Source organism: Anolis carolinensis, chromosome 4 (genome assembly GCF_035594765.1).
Source record: "Anolis carolinensis isolate JA03-04 chromosome 4, rAnoCar3.1.pri, whole genome shotgun sequence".
Classification (NCBI taxonomy): Eukaryota; Metazoa; Chordata; class Lepidosauria; order Squamata; family Dactyloidae; genus Anolis; species Anolis carolinensis.
The window spans coordinates 115,511,810-115,537,866 of NC_085844.1; the positions used below are offsets into that span (position 1 = coordinate 115,511,810).

At 37.0% G+C, this 26,057-nt stretch overlaps 2 protein-coding genes across 2 annotated transcripts in view; one reads left to right on the forward strand and one right to left on the reverse strand.

Moving 5' to 3' along the window:
• Positions 1-26,057, forward strand: part of LOC100559144 (serpin B12) — a 502,967-nt gene that overhangs the window by 361,262 nt on the left and 115,648 nt on the right. The gene's annotated exons all lie outside the window — the stretch shown is intronic.
• The window catches only part of kdsr (3-ketodihydrosphingosine reductase), a 29,288-nt gene continuing 3,999 nt past the window's right edge, over positions 769-26,057 (reverse strand). Inside the window, exons 2-10 of the mRNA XM_003224390.4 lie at positions 20,889-20,978; positions 17,886-17,942; positions 11,778-11,843; positions 11,544-11,639; positions 9,901-10,092; positions 8,455-8,538; positions 5,218-5,301; positions 4,253-4,354; positions 769-3,158 (exon numbers count right to left, since the gene is read on the reverse strand). Of these exons, the coding sequence (XP_003224438.2) occupies positions 3,048-3,158; positions 4,253-4,354; positions 5,218-5,301; positions 8,455-8,538; positions 9,901-10,092; positions 11,544-11,639; positions 11,778-11,843; positions 17,886-17,942; positions 20,889-20,978 (882 nt within the window). The 3' untranslated portion in view covers positions 769-3,047. The remainder of the gene's footprint in view (positions 3,159-4,252; positions 4,355-5,217; positions 5,302-8,454; positions 8,539-9,900; positions 10,093-11,543; positions 11,640-11,777; positions 11,844-17,885; positions 17,943-20,888; positions 20,979-26,057) is intronic.

Below are 26,057 nucleotides of genomic sequence, written 5' to 3' on the forward strand. Positions count from 1 at the left end.
GACTCTTCTTTAAAACAGATGTGAAAAGAAATCTACTTCTTGTTTTGTAAACTTGGGACTTTAAAGTTAAACAATGCAGGGGTTCCTGGACCCTATTAAAAAAGCTGAATTGGCAATCATGGAGGACAAAAAGGGCATTGAAGTGCAAAAAGTGTTGGTGTGCATGCAGTCCCAAAGCTACATGTTGTCCTTCTATGACATGTAGAAAGGATTTTTTTTCATTCTCCCACACATTCAGTAGTCACCTCACTGAGACAACATATATGAAAAACAGCATCAAAGGTTAGAAGTCTTCAGCAGATAAATGAATGAGTTAGGGTTAATCCTGTGATGCAAATACAGGACAAGCGATGACACCATTCATGGGATATTTTGAAAGAACTACAAGAGAGATAGTATAACTTTCAAAACCTATGAGAACAGCAAAACGCCTCTACAATCGCTTGCTGCTTTTCAAGTGGGAATAAAGTCTGTTTAACCTCAAAAACCCATATTGAGCATTACAGCTTTTGTGTATCCAGAAAATGTACTTCTGCATTGTAAAGATTACTTCAGAAACCATTCCTATTTTTTCCAAACATAAATTAATGGAATTCAAAACCCTTGCTTTCGACCTACAGGGTTTTTTTTTCCTAGAAATAATAGCTTTTTAAAAACAAATAATTCATTTATACAAAGTCCAAAAATAAACGTGAATATGAACAAATGTGTGCAGCATAGCAAAGTAACAATTCTTTGGAGACACTTCTGAAGAAACCACAATATTAATGAAACATAACTTTTCCATTTATTTAATGAAATTACAAAATATTAAAGTTCATAATTCTGGTGCAACATTTTGTAAGCAACAAGCTTAAGCGAGCTATGGGTCTTAGCCATATTCACTATTAACATTAAAAGTGCATAACATTTTTCACAGTATACAATTGCAGGCTAGTTACCCATTTCCTTCTTTTTCTTCAGTTACTATTAAATCCAGTTGAGCTGAACATGAGCCCTAATGCTAAGTAACACGAGAAAGTTTAATATTTAGAGTTAAAGAGCAAGCCTGGAAATATGACAAGACACTTTTTTCCAACTGTGAAGAGACTGAGAGCATAATCTGAGCACATTAAAGCACACTGATTTCAGTGGGAGAGCTTAAATGAATGTATAAGTGATCAACCTTTCTTTAAATGATTTGGCTATTTGGCATTTGTGAACTACTCCACTGTACCTAGAATTTGAAGCTTGAAATGAACACATGGTTAAGCGGCTTGAATGGTTTTCTGCAGCACTTGAATAGCCTAGTACATTCACTAACTTCAATGGTAGGAATTCAATATGGCAAACAAGAAAAGCAAGTTCTAGTTCAAATGTTCCATTTTAAACATTCCAGCAAATATACACAAAGCTGTAAAATTCCACTAAGTATCAAACCACACTGAATCACAGCTGGTAACTGGAACTAGAGTGGGACTTGCAAGTCAAGGTTTTGGCGGTTTTGACACAACACCAGGCACTACTCACCATAAACCATTATTACATCAATCTCTATCTCTTCTAATTAACAATGTTTTTCAGTGCCTCAAAATATCAAATGACCTAAATGCTTACATTTAGAGGAAGCTATCATGTCCAACACTTGGAGAGCCAACATTTAAGCCTGTGTGAAAGAATAAAAAAGTAAACATTGCCATTCAGTACTTAAGCAGTTGATGTGACTGCATCATGTTTTAAGAACTGTTAAATCTACTAACATCTGGAACACTCATACTGGAATTGAATTAGAAGCAGCTGACTTTTCTGGGCTTTCAAGAATCTCCTTCTCACCCAAATCTCCACATACCCCTTTATTTCTGGCAGCCAAAGACCACTGGTTCTGGAACCAACAAACTGGCTTGCTGAAACTTGTATCAGAGAGACATCTTAGGCACTTGGATAATGATATGGTATAGGAGAAAATATTTCCAAACGACCAAACTGAACACTGCGGTTCTATGGTATCTGTAACCAACAGGAACTCAGGAATACAATACCCTAAATGCCACCAAAGAGTGCTTTGTAAAACCAAATTCCACACAGTTAATGAAATAGATATCTTGGAATAAAACCTTGAAACAATACTAATGACCTTGCAAGTTGCTGCCACTGGAAGGGGAATCTAAATATTTATTTATAAGTATACTTCATTGCCTTCATACAAAGAAATTGGGACCATATAACAAGATTGCTACCACTGAAATTTCATCTATATGTATATATAATATAGTGCTTAATACAATAGGGAAAATACTTCATAACCCTACAGTTCAGGAATGGGAACATAATTCAAAAGTGTCCAAATCCTGGTAAGAACTCAAAACTAATCCCTTGAACAAATTCAAAGTGTTCATTCTCTAGGTTGATACAGTTCTCTCATAAATACTATCACATAATATTTCAAGGAGGAGTCTACTCATTTAAAAAGTACTCTAGCATCAAACCACAAACTTATATTCTAATTTGCCACCTCACAAAACAGACTTTGGCTCAATTTGTGCATCATTCTGAAAAGAAAGCACTTTATTTTTGGCTAATTTTGCTGTTGTGACTAGATTTGCCTCAACTGTTTGAACCACTCCACACATACTGGCCAATCATATAAACACATTGTACAGAGCCCCTGGGATCAGTCACACAGCCCAGGTCATGTAGAAATGTGAGAGAATTGTACTAAGTGAAAGAATGTATGTTTGAACCAGCCCAAGGTTAGAAAGTGGATCACTGCATCAAAAATGTTACCGTTAGTACTGTTCCAAAACTGCCATTGGATAGGCTACTCTGAAGTCCTGCTTTTTAAAAAAGGCAAGTCTGTGTTTACTTCAAATCACAGAAAAAACAAAACAAAAATGCAGTCTTCTTCATTAGCCCTTTCACAATGTCTTTTTAGTAGATTTTTCATTTGCCTCCTTTCATCACTGAAGATCACCACTTCTTCCATGTAGAGTATATTCAGGCCACAGATATAGTTCCATTTTGCAGCAAACTGTCCAACTTTATAAAAAAAAATCCATTCAGAAAGTCATTCAGTCCGTCTTTTCAGATTTTTCTTTTTGTACCATGCAACGGCGAACTATGCTATCAAAACTTGCAATAAAATATAAGCTAATGAAGCGAAAAAATCCCATAAAAATAACCTGCAAATTGGAATACAGGAAATAAGTTTATTCAACATAGTAGAGTTAGTGGTCACTTACAAATACATTATCTCACCTATTAAGTGCCAGATTTAAAGGGACATATGTGATTATTCAAATAAGCATGAAAAAGGACTGGGCTAACTGGTTCTCTTTAATGCATATTTCATGCATAAAGAAGATGTAGAGTTTATTATTTAATGAAAATAACCTAATCTAAAGCCCTTGATTTATTTACTACAATTTATAGACACTTTAGAAAGTATGCACATGCACAACCAGTGTAAGGTAAAGGTAAAGGTTTCCCCTGACGTTAAGTCCAGTCGTGTCCGACTCTGGGGGTTGGTGCTCATCTCCATTTATAAGCTGAAGAACCGGCGTTGTCCGTAGACAACTGGTCATGTGGCCAGCATGACTGCCTGGAGTATAGTTACCTTTCCACTGGAGCGGTACCTATTGATCTACTCACATTTGCATGTTTTTGAACTGCTAGGTTGGCAGACGCTGGGGCTGACAGTGGGCGCTCATTTCGCTCCACGAATTCGAACCTGTGACCTTTTGGTCCACAAGTTCAGCAGCTCAGTGCTTTAACACACTGCGCCACCATACAATAACAATATATTCAAAGTTATAATACAGCATACAACATATAGAAAGCATAATATCCAGACACAAGAATTATGTAAAGTAACAAAACCTTGACAATAGCTCAATTAGTAACAGATAGTCAGTGTAGTCTGACCAGTACTGAAGAGTTGTTATCTGGCTCAATATAATATTTTAAGCAAAATCAATGAGAGGCGATCAAGTAACACAAAACAAATGCACTGATAGCTTTTCAAAGCTTTAGGGTTAATCAGGGCAAAATTTAGGTTAAGCCCACAATTTCAAGACTCGGTTTATTATGATAATAATAATAGCATACAGCATGTTTTGTTCTCCATATTTGGAATATATCATTATGACTAATTTAGCAGCCGCTAGCATTTTAAATCTCAATCAAGGCAGGAGTTTTAATTATATAGATCCAATATACCTGAATGCCCCACAGCACTAATTTAACCTCAAAAGACAGTTTGACTTTTCTTTCTTACCCCCTCTAGAGCTTCAGCAATAGAAGAGACTGGTGACATTCCACTAGTCAATATTGCCAGCATGTGACCATCTGCACCAACAGAACTGAAGAATTTTCCTTGCTGGGTGGAGTAAAATAGGAAAATATCAGTAGTTTCCCAACTATTTAAATCAAAGGATTTAATAGGTGCTAGCATGAGAATCCTAAACAGGGCACCATATCTAACATCACACACACATGCACCACATACATAGGATGAGATGCCATCAATACTAGAAACACATCTGTTACATAAGTCAGTCAACTATATCCTGACTTTTCTTATAGGGGAAAAGTATCTATTTGTTTCACTTGGATGTGATAAAAGTCCCAGAATCACTAACTAATGTCATAAGCAAGTCTACTTACTCGTCACAATTAAGCATTCTTCAGACTAATTTGTTTCAAAAGCATAACTTGATTGTAAGTGTAACTCATTGAAAGTTAAAAATAAACAGAATCTAGAACAGTAATTTGAGTTTAAGTTATTCTTGACTTAACCTGCCCAAATTGATCACTTTCTACGAGCATAAATACTTTTGCAGATCCGAAACCTGACTATATGAGCCGTTCTTATTGGGGACAGTAAACATAATAGAACACAATCTCCTTGAATCTCTGGTTCAAGACATTTTTTCAGTGGTCTCAATCTGTAAAAATGTTCAGTTTTCTTGCATATATATCCTGCTTCTTCTCTCCCGAAGAAGACTCATCTCCCGAAGAAGACTCAAAGTGCTTGGAATTGAAGCAATGAATACATGAATTGAATCAGTGATCTATTTAAGACCCTGACTATTTAAAGCACCAGGTGTAGCATGGCACTTTATGAGTAAGGAACTCTAGTAAAAAAAATTATTCAATTAGAAGTGTTTCACTTGATCCCACACTATCCATGCTCTATTTCCTACAAGAAAAAAACACAATTTTATACATTATTGTACTTACAATGGCATCTTTAACAATAATTCTGGCGACATGATCAGGATGGCAAATAGATGATGCTTCTGAAATAAGCTTTGTCTCCAAAAGCTTGAATATAAGAAAATGCAAGTACAATGTTACAGATGAGCAGATTAACAAGTACAGCTGCAAAATTCAACTGCAGGTTTGCTAAACAAATGAAATCTGTCAGGAAACATATGTCTACCATTTGAACCTTTCCTGTGGAAAAATATATGTACAGTAGAGTCTCACTTATACAACATTCGCTTATCCAGCGTTCTGGATTATATAATGCAGTCTGACTTTTAGTAGTCAATGTTTTTGTAGTCAATGTTTTCAATGCATTGTGATATTTTGGTGCTAAATTCGTAAATACAATAATTATTACATAGCATTACTGCGTATTGAACTACTTTTTCTGTCAAATTTGTTGTATAACATGTTAAATTTGTAAAATCATAATTTGATGTTTAATAGGCTTTTATTTAATCCCTACTTATTATCCAACATATTCACTTATCCAACGTTCTGCTGGCCCGTTTTTTTTTCCCGTGTCAGGAGCAACTTGAATTGCTTCTGGAGAGAGAGAATTGGCCGTCTGCAAGGGCACTGCCCAGGGGATGCCTGGATGTTTTGATGTTTTTACCATCCTTGAGGGAGGCTTGTACCCGCATGGAGCTGGAGCTGATAGAGGGAGCTCATCCGCACTCTCCCCCGGTGGGATTCGAACCTGGCAGCTTTCAGGTCAACAACCCAACCTTCAAGTCACGAGGCCCTTTTATGTTGGATAAGTGAGACTCCACTGTATTTCAGGACCAGCTTTAAGTGTTATTTTAAGAACTTCGTAGCAGTGCTCAATTATTGTATTACACCATTAGATTACAATTGAGTTTTGGTGAGCAAACAAGATTTGTTAAAGAATACTGCAGCAAATATTGAACAGAAATCAGTAAAACTCTTTAGTTCCTAAAACATTGTGGATCAGGCCTACAGTACTTGCTATCTGCTCTCAGAAACATATAGTTTCAAAGAGGCAGTCCTTCCCCCTTATACTTAACAGGAACATCTCTGAGTATTTGGTTTCTAAAATTTGTAGGACTTTTGAGATGTTTATGCTCATCACGGTGCTTTTAAATCACAGTCAATAACTTATCTCTTTGGAGAGTCAGGAAGCTGGGATAGAAAATAATGTGACATCAATAAAGTACAGTTGGCTTGAATTTTAATGTCTACATCATGAGCTTACTGCAACTCGAACACACAAATATAGAGATGGCGTGAGTATCAAATAATCTTCTATTTGATACCCATAAAGGTCTAGGATTCCCAGCAACACTAACCAGCCTAAGCAATGGTAAAAAATGACAGAAGCTGAAATCAATTACCATCTGGAAAGCTGCCCAATTCTCATCCCTAATGCTGAAAATTTCCATATGCTGCCTGTTGCATACATGGACATAAGTATCACTAGTGGTTATTACAGTGAATTCTCAATGCTGAACAGATTATTTCCAGACACATCCAACAGTAATAGATTAAACTGTTCTTTCCCATCCACCCCCCTCCCGACACACTTATTTGTGCTCTCACTTTGATACCCAATACAGCTTAATTATACTTCATAAGAAATTCAGTTTGGGACTATCAGTTTAATAAGAATGAAAAAACAAAACAAGCACACAATAAACAAAAATTATCCTTTCCAACTGTGTTCAGCAAGGCACAATTGGTTCCACTGGCACATACAGTTGGATGTGTATGCCAATAATCCAAAAATGTCCTAGTCTTTATTTCCTTTTTGCATTTCATTTCATGGGAATAAGGATTTTATATCATTTTAACACAACATAAGACTAAAGAAGCAAAATGATTGTTGCTATTTTCCTAGTATTAATAAACCTTTATTGTTTTTGCTTGATTCCACTAGAATAAAAAAAAGAGTGCTTTACAATTCAAGAATAAAGGTTACTTTTATATGTTATTCATATTAAGCCAAATGATGAAGCAGAACTTCAATTTCAAAGTAACAAAATTACTTTCAATTTAGAAAGGGTGCCAATATTACCTTTCTTTTAATATTTTTAAAAACTTCTGGTTTTCTCCGCCAGAACAAAACCTATTTTTCTCCTGTGGCATCAAGATTTTCAGAAATCTTACAACTGCAAGTGGCAGGAGAAACGGAGTAAGAGAAACTTAGTTTTTAATCCTTAAAAATATTTGTACCAAGTAAAAACATGGTGTGCAATTATTACAACAACTGGGGACAAACTGATATTGTTCCAGTCTGAGTTTGTGCATTTGTATATAATCAACATAAGCTTCAAAACTGTAACAGGACGAAATCGGCTTTATAAGAATTATATACCTTTCCAAACTTTAAACAAATTTCTTAGAAGTAAAACAAAAAAGCATAAGAATATGTAGAAGGATATGGCTAGCCTAGATCTACATTCAGAAACAATGTATTATAGCAGTGAATTAAAGGCAAAGGCAAGTACCTCAAAACAACTGGTTGACAAGAAACAAGAGAAAAAATTCTCAAAGGAATGAATTGCAGATTAGCTTCACAAGGACTCAACGGTTTTGTGCAATATATTATTAATTTAAAATCAATTACCACCTAAGGAAATCATTCTTCAAAATAAGGTATCCACGGTTTCAACCACTCACATCTTCTTCAATTAAAATGTCATTTAAAAGCATTGTGTATACCGACTACTGGATTAAAAGACAGGAAACCAAAATTCAGATTCCGAATCAGCCAAAAACCTGTAGCTTTTTGGCAAGTTAAAATATTTTCAGTCTCATCTTGACCCATTCATACAAAGTCAAAGACAGAAAAAACATTTTGAGCAAATAAAATGGATACAGTGTTCCCTCACTTACTGCAGGGTTTAGGTTCCAGGACCACCCACAATAAGTGAAAATCCATGAAGTAGGGACACTATATATTTATACATTATTTTAGTAGTTATACATTATTTTAAGTCTTTATCAACCAATCGTGTGTTGATAAATTGCCTCCTTCTCCTCCCGTTGCCGCTTGGGCTTCTTTTCTCTCCCTTCGGCTTCTCCTGCCTCCCTTCCTTAGGCTGTAAATTGTAATTTTTTATGATTTATAATATTATTTTAGAGTTTATTGAAAAATCGTGAAACAGCGAATCTGCAAAAAGTGAACCGTGAAGTAGTGAGGGAACACTGTATTTTGACAGAATATTTGACTGAAGATGAAAACGTTACCTTGGTCTGACTTTCTTCTGCATAGCCAGGTGTGTCTGTATCTGGAGGATAGGCAACTGTTATGTAGATATTATAGGGCTTAACCTGTTTTTGTTGAGAAAAAATATTTAATAAATATTGGAATATATTTTTCCATGATCAGAATACCAACTGTGGAGGGAAATGTAAGATTTCAGCATGCACAAACAGGTGTGTTCTAACTATTCAGATGAATGTTGAGATATACAATCTACAAGAATCTTACAATCTTACATGACACAAGAATATTCAATACATCATGTGTGATACTATAGATCATTTAGATGAGCAAATGTTCCCATCAAATGGGATAATACTGAAGAAGTATTCCACATAACTTTTCAGCCATAAGAGAAGAACATTTTATTCATCATAACATGTGAAATAGGCATGCACAAAGCCTAGCTAATTTCAACTAGCCAAGGCCTCATTCCTTCCTTTTATCATGAAATATATAGAATGCTTAAAGACATAAACAACATTTTCTTCACCTATCTCTTAGATTATGAAAGGAACTCAATTTCTATATATATATATTAGCTACACTAATACTGTGACAACATCTACAGAGTGGCCACATCTTTATAGTCTCTGAAAAATGGCAGCATAATATTGACAGGTTGAAAAATAATATTGAATGCATAGAGTAGAGCTGAATAAGGGTCTTATGAGAAAAGAAGTGTTGTTTGATAAAGTTGGTATATTACAGCTACTGTACAATACTACCTAAGTTATCTAGATCAGGGGTCAGCATTTGTATCAGGCCTAGACTATTTTCTGCCTCTGGAGGCCAGTAGCAATTGCCAAAAATTTCATAGGCAGCTTCAGGGCTGTACTTTGTTTTCTTCTGATCTGTGTCATAAGAAAAACACACCTCCAGCCAATCACAACTTTAAAAATACGGATATACACTAGAGAGGGCAAGAAGTGGTGCTGTACTGGTAGATTGCTGACAATTTGTAATAGTTAAGCAAGGGAGTTTAACATTCAAGATCGATGTTCTTCATTATTAAGAACTATTAAAATGTTTTTCCTTCTAAATGAATCTGTTGAAATCACCAATGCTTAATTAAATCAGATGTATATTTGTATTCATAAATACTGGCAGTGCCAGTATATGGTTCATGAAGTGCAAGGCAATACTGAGCCAGTATTTTGTATCACGAATAATCATTATTTTGCTCCTATCACCAGCTGATGAACCTTGAGAGTTCTATAAAAAGAGCAAATCTCAAACGCTTGAAGTTTGTACCTGGGAAACCATGGCAAGCCATTATTTCCAATCTACACAAGAAATTATTCACTAATGTATGTTCTGGCTTATAAGAATCAAACATTTTCAAATGTTCAGAGCAGTTTTACATTTGAAAAATGTCACAGAGCATTATTTTCTAAAAATAAATACATTCAGGTGAAAAAGGGCAATACCTCCATTTGCAATGCTTCAGCTAAACCTCGAAGAGCAAACTTTGTTGCAGAGTATGCTGAATAGCCAAACACACCAACTTGTCCGGCTTGGGATGACACAAATACAATCCGTCCCATCCTTCTTTCCTTCATGGTGGTGATTACTGCATGAGTTGGATAAACACTGCCCAGGTAGTTCACAGCCATCAATTGCTGTTGATAAATACAAAAAATCAGTGTCAATGAATTTCATAAGCATTCATGTTTTGGTAATCCACACATACATTTAGATAGGTGTGGTGCTCAACCAGAAATTCACATTTAAAGCTTCAGTGATATTAAACCACAGTGCTGAAGACAGTTTGGTGCAATGCTCTTTTAAAATAACATTGGTACATGGCCTGATGTTACAAATGCTTATATATTACAAATTGTTGGGCAGTACTCAATAACAACATCCTGCAGACATGCATTGGTTTATGGAACTGCTTCTGGTAATAAGCTGCCATTGGGAAGGAAGCAGTTCACTCTTCAGTATCTTCAAGGAAGTCCCAAGGCAAAATGCTACAGAGCCACTATTGATCAGTATAGAAAATACTGTACTAAATGAGCCAATGATTTCAATATCTACAAGACAGGTTCTTATTGTCACTCGCAGAGTTACAAACAGTAAATGAAACATCTCTCCCATTCCACGGCATTATTTTCTCAGTTATCAACATTGAAGTGATTAGATATAGTTGGCTGCAAGAAAAACATAGCTGCAATGTTTCACATTCTAACGCCTCCTCCCAACTTGCACACATTCACTCTGGAAGGACACTATCACCATAGAATCAATTCTAGAAGCATTTTCAGTGCATAATTTGGAAAAAGTTTAAAACCAAACAAAAATTACACTCTCCAGAATCCTCAGGGCAACAGAGCCAGGTAGCTCTACAAAAATCATCTACAACACCTACCTTCACCTCAGGCATTCTAAGCAATGTTTTCATCTAGTCCCAAATCTGTATACAATTTCACTACAAAGCAGTCCTTTTCCATTTGTGGCCTGTTGCACATTGTCAAAGTGTTCCCAATTCAATTACACTAATTTTTAAGAGGAAGTAATGTTCTCAGATAATAGGTTATTTTATCGAGAGATATATAAACAGTGTTGGAATTTTAGAACACAATGCATAATGCACTGCTTCCTTAAATCTTTTATGCTGCCTAGATGATAAAATTTAATTAATATCATCATGACATTAAACATAATATAACATGCACTGAATACTATAGTTTTTAGTTTCAGTAAGAATTTTAAGTATTCTCGCTCACGTATTACTGAATGAACTGAAGTTATGAAGCAGTAGAGCTTGATAGATATTGCTGTCTATCAAGTCTTTTGTCTTTCACAGCAGGGTCTGAAAGTTCAGAATTATTGAATTTATTGAACAAGTAGAAAACATTAAACTGTATGTACTGCACTGCTGTTTTTTGAACTTACAATATAGTAAGAAGTAGAAATGCACAATTGCAGGAATTATTACTACAATTGCATATTTGATACAGTTTTGACAATGAGAACCAGCTTCAATTATTTCTCATTTCTTAGATTTAAATTTGTTTTACGTTGCTATATCCATATTTCAGTATTTCAGAATAAACTGAGGATCATTTACCTCAAACTTACTGCCATCAATGTCTTCAAATTTTCCATTAACTGATGTTCCAGCACAGTTTACAAGCATGTCAACTGGACCCAGCTTCTCTTGAGCCTGAAAATAAAAGCTATTTAATGAGTGCCATAAACAATTGGTGCCCACTATTTATATGACCTTACTTTCACCGCAACATTTCTGTGACAACAGTGTATCATATTAAACAAGTTATGTAAAAGACAATGAATTCCTTACTTGTTTTAAGACTTTTGCCACATGTGCACAGTCTTTCGAAATGTCAACAGAGATAAAGTGCACAACCTATGTTGGGGGAAAATAAGAGAGGATTAAAACACTGTACTATTTTTTATTCAGTGACTACTACTTATGCCATTTAGACAATATTTTTGCTGAAAATGTATGAGGCATTGTGACTTCCAATGCACACGTTGCAAGATCTTTGCTCTCTTACTCTTATGGTGAAAGAAGGGTAACGCGGAATTTGCTACCATTTGGATCTATCACGTTTTTATGAACTGTTGCCTAACTGATATTTTATTCTGGTAAAACTCTCTAAAATGATCCATTCAGTCCCTCTGTAATATTGGAAGGATTTTACACTATGTCGTTGCAATGCAGTAAAGTCATAACATTTTGGAATGTTGTGAATTCTATATCAGATATACTCAACCAATGAGTACATGGCTTGTATTCAAAGGACCCAATTCATCCCTTCAGCATAAAGATTTGGTTTCAATTATCTTGATGGTTGGTCCTGTGCTTAGAAACTGCAAGGTCCCGGAAAATCACAAGTGAGATCTCTTTTTCTTCATGGCTAATAAGAATTTGATTTATTGCTCTTGTAGAAAAACTAACTTATCAGATAAGAACATCAAAGGGATAAACAGATGGAGAGAAGTTTGCTTTCATTTGGTATCTGATTATTATATGCACAAAATTTGAAACCACATGATTTGAACCTGCAACATACAGGAATGAAACAAACAGGCATGATCAACAGAGGTATTTTGTGTGGGTGTGGTGGAAGACCAGCATAGGCTGAACATGTGTCTGTTGGGTTAAACTTTTCCAGTCCAAGAAATCATTTGGGAGAGTATGTTGAGGGGAACTCTGTTCATTTGTGTGAGCTGAGTGAAGGCTGGCTTGCATGCTTGCTCATTAGGATTCTGTTGTTCTGGTATGCACAGCTTAGGTCTACTGCCTAAGCATCTGGTTAACTGGATATTAACAATTAGAGTCCGTTCACAATACAAGTGTATGAGACCAACTTGGGTGGGCTGACCATTTGCTGAAAGGAAGTTAGTTGAAGTCTTGGTTGGGGACTACCTGGTAGTCACTAGTTCTCTATATAGCTACAAACCCAGTCCTTTGAGCTTGGCTAAAAAGGTGAGGCCAACAGGGATGTTTTGCAGAGGAGGCTTGGGGTTATCTTCCATTGTCTATTTAAGAGTGTTAGAAATGGATGGTGAGGGAGATGCAGTCACCTGTAAGAATTGTAGTACATTTGTATTCTTGTCAGAAGATGTGGATAGCTACATCTGCAATAAGTCTGAGTTGTTCTCATAGAATCAGAGTTGGAAGAGACCTCATGGGCCATCGAGTCCAACCCCTTGTCAAGAAGCAGAAAAATTGTCCTTGGAAGAGAAATTCAGAATGGGTTCAGGCTTGCTAGAGATATTAAAAACAATAAAAGTGATTTTTAAAAAAATGCCCAAGGCAAAAAGGAGGAACAAACGATAGAGGACAGAGCAAAGACCTTCTTTGCCTTGGTCCTCTCTTAAAAGGTAATAGTGCTCATAGTGGGAATAATACAGCCAATGCTGCAGTATGGAAACGCAGTACAGAATAGACAGAAGCAGTACAGGAGTATCTGGCTACACTAAATGAATTCCTGTCTCCAGGGACAGATGAATGATATCCCAGGGTATTAAAAGAACTGGCAGTAGTAATTTCAGAACCACTTCTAATCATCTTTGCAAATTCCTGAAGAACAAGAGAAATGCTAGCAGACAGAAAGAGGGCAAATGTTGTCCCCATCTTCAAAAAGTGGAGGAAAGAGCCTTAAGCAATTTCTGCTCAGTCAGGCTGACATCAGTACCAGCTAAAACTCTAGCGCAGATAAATAAACAGAAAATCTGTAAGCACTTAGAAAAGAATTCAATGTTCACTAAAAGTCAATATGGGTTTCTCAACAAGTCATGTCAGACTTACTCTTTCTATGTTTTTCTTTTGATACAGTTAGAAGCTTGGTAGGAGAAGGGGGCACTGTGGATATAGCCTGTTGAGATTTCATTAGGGTCTTCAACAAGTTATCTCATTATATTATCACAAAGAAGATAGTAAAATGAGGGCTAGACAATGCTAATATTAGATGGATTAGGAACTGGTTAAATGACCAAACCCAGAGAGTGCTCACCAATGGCTCCCATCCTGGAGAGAAGTGACCAGTGGGGTGCTACAGGTTTCTGCCCTGGGCTCAGTGCTATTCATCATCTTTATCAATTATTTGGACAATGGAATAGAGAGCATGCTTATCCAATATGCAGATGAAACCAAATTGGGAGACAGCATTAGAATCCAAAATGACTGTAACAGATTACGGAGCTGGGCCAAAATTAATTTCTACAGGGAGAAATATGAGGTACTACATCTAGGCAAGAAATGGAATGCACAAATATCAGATGGGTGATATCTGGCTTGACAAGAGTACATGTGAAAGGAATATAGGAGAATAAGTAGACCACAAGCTGAATATGTTAACAGTGTGATGCAGGAGCTAAAAAACCCAATGAGATGCATCAGTAGTAGTATAGTGTCTAGACTGAGAGAAGTAATAATAGTACCAGTGTTCTGCTTTGGCCAGACCTCATCTGGAATATTGTGTCCAGTTCTGGGCTTCATTATTCAACAAGGATATTGACAAGCTGGAACATGGCCAGAAAAGGGCAACCAAATTGGTAAAAGGTCTAGAAGACACACTTTACAAGGAGTTGCTTACAGGGCTGGGAATATTTTACTTAGAGAAGAGAACCTTAATAGGGGACATATGACCATGTCTCTATATTTGAAAGGATATCACACTGAGGAGGGTGCAAACTTGTTTTATGCTGCACTAGAGATTAGAACTGGAACAATGGGTTTAAACTGCAGGAAAAGAGATTCCACCTAAACGTTAGGAAGAACTTCTTTACAGTAAGAACAAAATACAATTGCTGTATTTTGAAGCAGCCACATGGAAAAATTGTCAAGTTAGAAAAATCATGGTAATACAGAGAATATGTAAAGGCATGAGAATGAGATAGAAGACTAATTAAAGACTGTGAAAGGCAACTGTAGACAGGTTAATCAAAGCTGAATGCTCTCAGAGCATATTATGTGCTGACAGACCCTCAAAGCAGCTCCCACTCTTCTTGCTTTCTCACTAAAAGGCTGAGGCCCCACCCATCACCCTTATCCTTCTTATGGTCAAGTTGCAGTCAAGTTCCTGCCTCCCGGAACCATGCTTGACTGAAGCTCTGCCAGAATAAAGGGATGGAGAGTAGCAGCTCAGTCTTTCTGCATGGCCTTCTTGCTCTTTTTTTCCTGGCTGAGTTTTCTTTAAGTACCCGACGACTCCCCAAACCCTGAACCTCTTTCACACTCAGTCTTTTGTCTTCTTTTTCTCTTGTCTTCCCCCAGCAAATTCCATGAGCATTCATATGGCTGGGAGAGAAAGAAATGCTTCCCACCCAACTTTTTTCAAACCTGGTCATAAGTTCCTGAAAGAATGAAGGAGCAACTATGTCAATGTTATAATAAAAGGCCAAAGAGCTAACACCATCCTTTTTCTGTCCAGGCATTCCAAATTACCAGAAGCGGTGACACAGCAGAGAGGTAACTCACTGACTCATACAGAAGTGACCCAGGTGTAGTTGATTTTTTGTCATACATTTTTCAGTTTACACTTGAGTATATATGGTAATCTAATCCACTTCTTTTTAAAAAGATAACATTTCTTCAAATGATTTTTCGAGCTGAATACAGAGTATTTGTCCATTTCCTTGGCCCCTGTTCTTTCACTTCCTATCTCTCTCCTTTCTTCTTTGTGTTTTTTTTCTCATTATTCCTCTCTTATTGTATTGTTTCCTTTTCTTTCTCCAATCTTCCTTCATTAATAAAAGCTTTTAATATGAGGAAAGTCAACAATTGCACAGAAGATGGCGGGACCATCTCGTAGATACAGTGCTCCTTTAAATCTGCAAACTGTAGCATGATTACACTTGCTAAAACCCATTCATTTTGGCACAAATTCAGATTGCTCTACTAGGTGTTTCAAACTGCAGACACTGACTTAGCATATTAACCAATAAAGAGTCTGTTCACAATACAAGTTTATGAGACCAACTATCCCGTTCCAATAAAACATTTCATTGTTTTCAACTATACTTCACTAATCAAACACATAACAAATTGATGACTTGTCAACTACATATGAAGCACTTTCATTTTATGCCAAGTTTCAGGGGAGTTACCTACAGACTCATGTTAGTAAGCTAAAATTTCTGCTACAGCCCAATATGGCACTATGGGTTAGCCATCTATACACATAATAAAAGTGAAAATATGTATGTGTGTATTTGGCTGGGGTGTCCACTTCCACAGAAAGGCTCCCAATTCCACAAATAGTTATAGCTCCCACTGCTCAGGAGACACCAATGGCCTTTCCTCCAATGACATTGCGGGTCATAGAGAGTGCCGTTAACATGTACAAGAGCCCTGCCAATGTCTTCCACAAACACCATACTGCCCACTACCCAAGTGAAGGCTTTCATACAGGGACAATTTCATCCTAGATTTTCTGTATATCCTCCACCAGATATCCCAGTGTTTCTTACTCTCTCCATTGGTGTGGAATTTCCATGGCCACGCCCACTGCCTCTCCCATAACCCCTTTCTACTCTTTTCTATGGTACACAGCAAACAGAGGAATTGATCAGCACCTGAACATACTGGAGATTTTTGGAGATAATTCAACATGATTTACAGGAGTTGTAGGTACTGGGATGTATAGTTCATCTGCACTCTAAGAGTACTCTGAACTCCACCAACAATGGACCTAGAACTAATTTGGCATACAGAACCCCTGTGACCAACAAAAAAAAACCTGGAGGTCTTTGGAGGGATTGATAGGAGTTGTGGTTCACCTACATCCAGAATACACTATGAATCCAAACAATGTTGGATCTGGACCAAAATGGCACGCATACCCGATATGCCCAAATTTGAATACTGGTGGGTTTTGAGGGGAATTGGCCTGGACATTTGGGAGTTGTAGGTACTGGGATTTATAGTTCACCTGTAATCAAGGAGCACTCCGAACTCCACCAAAGATGGAATTTGACCAAACTTGGCACACAGAGCTCTCATGACCAGCAAAAAAATACTGGAGGTCTTTGGGGAAAATTTACCTTGATTTGTGGGAGCTGTAGTTCACCTACATCCAGAGAGAACTGTGAACCCAAACACCGACAGATTGGACCAAACTAGGCACACATACCCAATATACCAAAATGTAATTACTGGAGCGGTTTGGGGAAAACTGACCTTTCTTTCTGAGAGTTGTAGTTCACCCACACCCAGAGAAACTGTGGCCTCCACTGATGATGAACCTGGACCAAACCTAGCACATAGAACCCCTGACTAAATCAACCTACTGAAGGCGTTTGAGGGGATTGACTCACCATAGTGGGAGTTATAGTTTATCTTACAGCCAGAGAGCACACTGAATGCACCCATGATGCATCTAAAGCAAACTTTCCCAACATAACAAACTTAAAGTACTGATGGAGTTTCTCGGGGTTAACCTGGCATGATGTGAGTTATAGTTCACCCACAACCTTATGCATTTTGTACAATTAAGAAAACTGACCTTTTCAAATAACTCAGGAAATGCCAGTTACCCAAGCTAGTCTAAAATAAATACAGGTGTTTCACTGCCTTTTGTGCTATGGCTAATGTCCTAAGCACTAACACATTTATTGTGCATGAATGACAGAGGACATCATTAGTCTTTGTGAAACTTAGTATATGGGGATCTAATCAGTATCAGGAAGACAACTAAGTGATTTGGCATTTTTGGCCAACAATTTTTTTAATGGAGGAGCTTCATATTACTCATGAAATTATATCATGTAAGATATCATTTAGTTGATTGGAACACTAGATGTTATAAAATGACATAACATTTCTTCTGTTTTCAATGTCATAGTCACATTAATTCAAACACAGCTGTACTATCTGAATGTAAAAAACCATAATTTTGACTATGGCAGACCTGGTAGTGATAGATGTGAGCAGTCTTACCTGTTTATCGTTAACTGAGAACTTCTCAATTTCTTTTTTTGCCTCCAATAGTCGACTCTAGAATTGAAGAGCACAATTTGAGTAAGTCTGTTTCCTTGTTGTGATCTGTACCATACACAACTGTAACATCATCACACTCAATTGAAAACCATATTCTTTATGACATGATTTTTTATTCTGATGGCCAGGTTTGGTTGAATTTTAATCTCATTTTTAGATGAAGTGTTGTGACTGCGCCTTCGGGGATTATGGTTGATGGGGATGGAATTCGAAGAGGAAGAAAAAACCCTCGTGATGAGGGTTCACTGGAGGAGTTGCGCAGGAAGCGACTTAGAGAGCTATATGGGGGATCTTCTGAGGAAGATTCAGATGGGGAGATGGATGCTGAGGAACAGGTGGTGGCTGGGGAAGCGGGCAATGAATGGGCACAGCCACCGGAGATGTCTGGGGATTTGGGGACTATGGATACTTCTGAACCTGGGGTTTCTGCAGGAGCTGATCCCAATTGGGATGCTTGGAGAAGGGAGGATGGTTCTTTAAGTGTTCATGGGGCTAAGTGTGGGCAGGATGATTGGGACTCCGGCGAATTGCTATGTACTCCAGATCCATGAGCTCTAGCTGTGTGGAGCTCAGACTCTGAGTAGATTTGGGACACCTGGTGTTTGGGTGTGAGTGTTTGGTCACCCAGGAGGAAGGGGAATAAAATGGGAATGTTTGGCCACTGCACCTTGCGTGTGGCAAGGTGTTGCTGAGGCGCCATTGGGATCTCTGTGTTTCCATGAAGACTGGACTTGGACTATGATTTGAATCTGCTGTTATCACCTAGCTTGGCTCTCGCTGTGTCTTATCGTGGACCTGTTTTGGATGACTGCACCCTCTTCAGACCTTGGATCGGAATTTGACCTTGCTACTGCCTTCGCCCTGTGATTGATGACTACTATCGGCTTTTGACTCCTGGCTTGCTCTTTGGACACCGCTGTTATCTCCTGACCTGACCTTGGAATCCCGGACGACGTCTTTTCACCATCCTTTTGGAGCCTTCGGCTTTATCCACATTGTGGAAGCAGTCTACTGCATTCTTAGTTTGTTTGTTTGTTTCCTGACCAATTTGGTGTTTTCTTTTGGGAACTGTTCCTTTGAAAACTACAGAGCCGGCTGGCAGGGCTTGGACTCAGAAAGTGCAGTTTGCACTAAGTTTGTTTAGCTTTGTTTTTACCTGCTTGTGTTGCTGAATTATATTTTTGTTTGAACTGCTCTTGAAGCACTGATAGTGAAGTGTTTCAAGGTTTTTTCTGTGTTAACATTACTTTTTGGCTTATCTGCTGAATAAACTCTATTTTTGTTCGCTAATTGGCGTCTGACTCTTGACATGAAGTCTTGCTTGTTTTATTTGGTTTGTTTTTAGCTTCAGTCCTATATTTTGTCAGCTGCTTAAGTTTGCTTTTATTCTAGAAAGCTGTGATAGAAATTATCAAATTAAAATAAAATAGTTTCAAAACCAAACTAATTATCAGGAATCCAGTCTGCTCACTGGGATATATTTATGTGTTATACAATGATCTGAGAGTCTGGACAATAATGTGTCTCAAAAGAATTGTTCTCTATCCTAGCTGTGGGATGACTGCAATGTTTCTAAGTTCCACATCATGAGCTTTAATTGACATTCTCATAGTAGTCTGAGGAAAGTTTTGAGCACATAAAGCCAAAATAAACAACTTTTAAAGTTACTGGTTTACATCTCACCCTCAAAGTTAGGACTCAAGGCAGTTATAAGACTGCCTCACGTTTAAAATGTAAAGGCAACACAGGCAGAGAAAGTTCATGCACCTCTCTATAGGAAGATAAGGAAATTCATCATTTCCAGCATTGTAATACAAGGAAATGCTAAAACTAAAAATATTTTTCTTTGCTTTGATACAATATGTAAGTGATTGTTAACAATGAAAATAAATGTTATTCTGCAAGCCCCTTTATCAAAGTGAATGGAGTACTCCAAATTTGAACAAAATTTTTATCAAATTCAATGAAATACTGATGGACTTTTTTACTGGAAGAGAACAGACTTAGGTAAAGGAACTAATTATTCACACAGATAGGGTAGTCCCTCTGATGTCACTTCTGTAACAGGTACATTGTATGCTGTCAGGTCCCTTAGCATTCCAGCTGCTCTCTTACACGTTCCACTTCAGCCAAGAGTAGGGGTCAGCTCCCCCGGTAACCGGACACATACACAACGCTCTAATATGGGCTTGGGAGTAGAGTGACCTCAGGAGGACAACCCAATCTGTGTGCGAGAGCCTGGAACTTGCCAACTCTAATTGTTTTGGGTTGCTTGGGGTATTTTGAGTGGAATTCTTTTGGGGGTATCTGCTTTACTTGGTAAAGGGTTTATTTACCATTTACTATGGTACAGTATGTAAACAGATAAACAAAAAACACAATGACATGACTATATTTGAATAACTACTGATTTTTAAATTCAAGAATAAAGTAGAGTCTCAGTCAACATAAACGGGCAGGCAGAATGTTGGATAATAAGGAGGGACTAAGGAAAAGCCTATTAAACATCAAATTACATTATGGTTTTACAAATTAAGTACCAAAACATGTTTTACAACAAAACAGAAAAAGCAGTTCAATACACGGTAAAGTAATGTAGTAATTACTGTATTTACGAATTTAGCACCAAAACATCGCAGTATATTGAAAACATTGACTACAAAGGCATTGAATACGAAAAGGCTGACTGTGTTGGATAATAAAGAATTTTGGATAAGTGGAGGTTGGATAAGCGAGACTCTACTGTAATTGAAGATTATTGTTCATGGAAAAACAAGACATCCCCTGAAAATAAGCCCTAACACATCTTTTAGAGCAAAAAATTACTAAAAGGCCCTGTCTTATTTTCGGGGGGAAAGGGTATATAATAAAATAAAATTCTTTATAATTGCAGAAAAATCAAGCACATCACAATCACAATTGTTAAATAAAAGAAAAAAATACCTCATTTCTTGCAATTAATGTTATAAATGCCCCTTGTTTAAAACATTCAATTGCAATGCTTTTTCCAATGCCACTGGAACCTCCAGTTACCTTATAAGAAAAGAAAAGAGCATGCCAATTAGATGTATAAAGCTGATTTTATTGTCAAAATACATCTTTTAATAGTCAGACTGATCAAATTAAGGACAGGTTCACATGCACAATCTTTTCCCATATACAGTGTTCCCTCACTACTTTGCGGTTCACTTTTCGCTCCCTCGCTGTTTTGCAGGTTTTCAATTAATATTAAGGTACACATTTATTCCGATATTTTTGCTGTTTCGTGGGTTTTTGCGGTGTGCAAAGGGTTTCGGAAGGGGGGGGGGGGAATAAAGGGAGAAGGGGAGGGGAGGGAAGTGTTGGAAATAAAAAAGGGTTATTTAGCTTCCATTCTTCTTCTCTGCCGGTGTACTGTATATTGTAACTGCTAAAATAAAGTACAGACTGCATTGTAGTAAGTGGCTTGTGGTTTGCTCTCCTCCACACATAGAATAAAAACAGTGTCCCCACTTTGCGGATTTTCACTTATTGCGGGTGGTCCTAGAATGTAACCCCCGCAATAAGTGAGGGAACACTGTATAGGGTTCAATTTCTAGAAATGTTGAAGCCAACTGTTTTCTCTGCCACCATTGATAAAATATTTTCAGGAATAAAAATGGTACTAGCATAAGTTATAAATTGAAAAACACTTTGTTGCTTTAGAACATAAAATGCTATATATATTATTCTATCATACAATATACTTTGGCATAAAATTAACATGTTTTGTATATTAAAAGCACAGCTCAGTTAGACCGTCATTAAAAACTGAATTCCCTTTTTGTTTTTAACGTTTTTGTTACAAATTGAGCTACAAGTTCCTGAAAAGTAACAAGTGTTTGGTTTTGCCAACTTGTATTATTACAAACATATTAGAAATTCATTTATTGAAGATGAAACCAATGGTGTTGTGAAATTCTTTCACCATGAATCATAATGAAAATGGCTGACAACACATTTATAACTTATGTTTCCCCTTCTATACCAAGGGCCAATTGTACACCTGATATACAGATATCTACCAACTGTAAATAACCATATTCCATAGTTTAGAACACAACCAAAGCTGTCTCACATCTCTCTCCCTTAAATTTAACGACAAAAATGTGTTACGTACATGATTAGACATCTTGCTACTATAGTGCAATTAAGTACTGTATACTTACAAGCATGCAATATCATTTAGCTCCTAGCTAGTTAAGTGTCTTTGAAAAAACAAAACCAGACATTAGGAACTATCACACAAAGTATTTGTGTGAAAAAGAAAATATAAGACATTGCAATACTGTAATGTTTTTCAAGCCTCAAACACTTTACCGTCACTGGAAAATGTTAACAATACATTTTTAAAAATTATTGTAATACTTGCAATCTCTTGTACTACTTGTTTGTACTAAAGCATATGACAATTATTTAGAAAAAAGGCAGCCTGCTGAAGATCCAATTTCTTCTACAATTGCAAAACCAGTCCACCAGCTGTCTCATAAGCTTTTAAAAATTTGATGCTTGAATCAGAACTCAAAAGTATTACATTTGAAACATGGGATGAATTAATTGAAAGAGACAATAGATCTCCAAATATGAAGCAATATGGAGCATTCAAGCCAGTCTCTGCATTAAAGATGATGATGATGATGATGATGGTAATAATGATGATGATGATGATGTCTACATAAGCCAATCTGCCATTTGAAAAAACCTTATTAGGTTTACAAGATAGTCACTTTTTCTTATATTTAATTGATTTGGAAAATGCTTTTGGGAGGATATAAATGTGTAAAACAAAGAATCTGCTTTATTATTATGTTACATTTTTATAGAACAACTAGCTGTGCCCGGCCACGCGTTGCTGTGGCGAAGTCTGGTGGTCTGGGAAATAAAGTATTGAGGAATTGGTGGTAGTTAAGGTGAAGGGTAAAGGTTTTCCCCAGACATTAAGTCCAGTCGTGTCTTACTCTGGGGGTTGGGGCTCATCTCCATTTCTAAGCCGAAGAGCCGGTGTTGTCCGTAGACTCCTCCAAGGTCATGTGGGATGACTGCATGGAGAGGCGTTACCTTCCCGCCGGAGCAGTACCTATTGATGCACTCACATTTGCATGTTTTTGAACTTCTGAGTTGGCAGAAGCTGGAGCTAACAGTGGGGGCTCTCTCCGCTCCCCCAATTCAAACCTGTGGCCTTTCGGTCCAGAAGTTCAGCAGCTCAGCGCTTTAACACACTGCGGCATCAGGAGATATTATTTCCTAAAGGTTGTGAATATACAATATTTCTGAATGTTTTTTTTTCCTGTTGGACGCAAGTATGAATGCTGCAATTAGGAAAATGATTAGGATGTAATGGCCTTGCAGCTTTAAAGCCTGGCTGTTTCCTCCCTGAGTGAATTTTTTGTTGGGAGGTGTTAGCTGGCCCTGATTGTTTCCTGTCTGGAATTCCCTTGTTTTCAGAGTGGTGTTGTTTGCGATATTTTATGTGCTTCTACTGTCTGTGGCCCTGAGAAAACAGAGGATTTTCCAGACTTTGATGATGGGAATACTTTGTTGGGAGGTGTTAGCTGGCCCTGATTGTTTCCTGTCTGGAATTCCCCTGTTTTCAGAGTGGTGTTGTTTGCGATATTTTATGTGCTTCTACTGTCTGTGGCCCTGAGAAAACAGGGGATTTGCCAGACTTTGATGATGGGAATACTTTGTTGGGAGGTGTTAGCTGGCCCTGATTGTTTCCTGTGTGGAATTCCCCTGTTTATTTACTGTCCTGGTTTTAGAGATTATATTGTTCTGCATTATTCTATCCCAGTAATTATTTCATATTAAAGTAGAATCTCACTTATCCAACATTCACTTATACAATGTTCTGGATTATCCAACGCAGTCTGCCTTTTCATAATCAATGTTTTTGTAGTCAGTGTTTTAAATTTATTGTGATATTTTAGTGGTAAATTTGTAAATACAGTACAGTATAGTCTCACTTATCCAACATAAACGGGCTGGCAGAATGTTGGATAAGCGAATATGTTGGATAATAAGGAGGCATTGAGGAAAAGCCTATTAAATATCAAATTAGGTCATGATTTTACAAATTAAGCACCAAAACATCATGTTATACAACAAATTTGACAGAAAAAGTAGTTCAATATGCAGTAATGCTATGTAGTAATTACTGTATTTATGAATTTAGCACCAAAATATCACGATATATTGAAAACATTGACTACAAAAATGCGTTGGATAATCCAGAACATTGGATAAGCGAGTGTTGGATAAGTGAGACTCTACTGTAATTACTACATAGCATTACTGCGCGTGGAACTACCTTTTCTGTCAAATTTGTTGTATAATATGATGTTTTGGTGCTTAATTTGTATAACGATTAGCTAATTTAATGTTTAATCGGCTTTTCCTGAATCCCTTCTTATTATCCAACATATTCACTTATCCTGCCAGCCTGTTTATGTTGGATAAGTGAGACTCTACTGTATATTGATAATCTTAAATTATCTGTTTAGAACTGGATTATATGAGGCCCCTTCTTCACAGATGGATAAAATGCACACTGAAGTGGATTATCTGGCAGTGTGGAGTCAAGATAATCCAGTTGAAAGCAGATAATATAAGATTATAAATGGGTTATATAGCTGTGTGGAAGGGCCTTGTGTCTACACTGCCATATAATCCAGTGCAAATTAGATAATCTGTGGAAGAAGCCTAAGTGAGGCCTAAATTTGCCTGTCCCCTAACTGAACCCTGGCTGTCCTTTGGCTGAATTGGTTGCTAGGCAACCAAGTGGGCACAGATTAGCCCTCTAAACTGGCAGCAATTGGATAAAAACAATTATTTCTCTCCCTCTAATTAGGACTTTATTTTTCTTTTGTTTTTGTTGTATCAACCCTGAGGCGTGGGTGATGGGTTGTGTTGTCAAATTTCGAGGTTGGGGGGCCTGTACTTTTGTTGTTTTGTGGATTGCCGTGATGCCATCACTCTTTTATATATATAGATATAATGCAATGAAAAGAAACAGTCTTCTGTATATCTTAGGAATATGATGCACTATAGCAATTTTGAAAGAATGATGTGATGTATTGAAAAGATTAGATATGCAACACAATACAGATATGCACCCTATATGATTGAAGTCTTTCCTCGAGAACCTAACCTGAATGTGTACAGAGACTCTTGCAACAAGAGAAGGAATAAGAATATCTCCATTTCAAAGACAAAATACATAGAGAGTTCTGCTGTTACTCTTAACATATTTGTCATATAGTTATAAAATTTCTGAAATGTTGAACCCATAAGGAGTTAAAAGTGTGATGCAGCAGGATTAATAGCAGCAGAAAAACCACAAATACAGTTTCTGGTGAGTCATATTTGTTATGTTCAAAACAAAAATAAGTAACAATTAGCTTGAAATATAAAGAAACACCTAACTATATTTCTTAATGATGAAGCATTTTTATTATATTCAACAGAAGGTTTATTTCAAGTTCCAAATCAAAGCCACTACATGTCATCCAAAAATGTAACAGCAATATTTATGATCAACGCAACATATCTGAAGTGTTCAAAGCACTTCTCATTTCCTCAGTATGCACTTCCTGGTAGACTATATTGTATGAATTAAGATTTGACACATTACAGGTCAGACAGGTCAGCTCTTAGATATACAGTTGTTAATATTTAAAACAGGTACTATTAGAAGCAACTTGCTGTTTTGAAATCTAAAATATGGAACTTGTTTCTACAACCAAATTCTTGAGATCCGAACGTTTTAGCTCCCCTCGTCAAGCATCAGAGAAAATGTTCAGCTGTTGTGGCCTTAATAATAATTGGACCAATAAAGTATTTTAATTCTCAATACAATGGGATAACCCTTCCATGTACCAGGTTTCTACAGGGCCAGTAAAAGATAAAGTCATTAAACATAAATAATGCTAAATTCAGATTTGGAATTTTCCATCCTGTAATGTCAAAGCTCCTTGTATTCTTTGTTTAGAAATCGATAGAATTAATGTAGCTTACATCAAGAAGCAAGGGTACTTTTAAGAATGTTAAAATACTGAGAATACTCAGAATTACAGTAACATGGAAAGCCTGGCCACT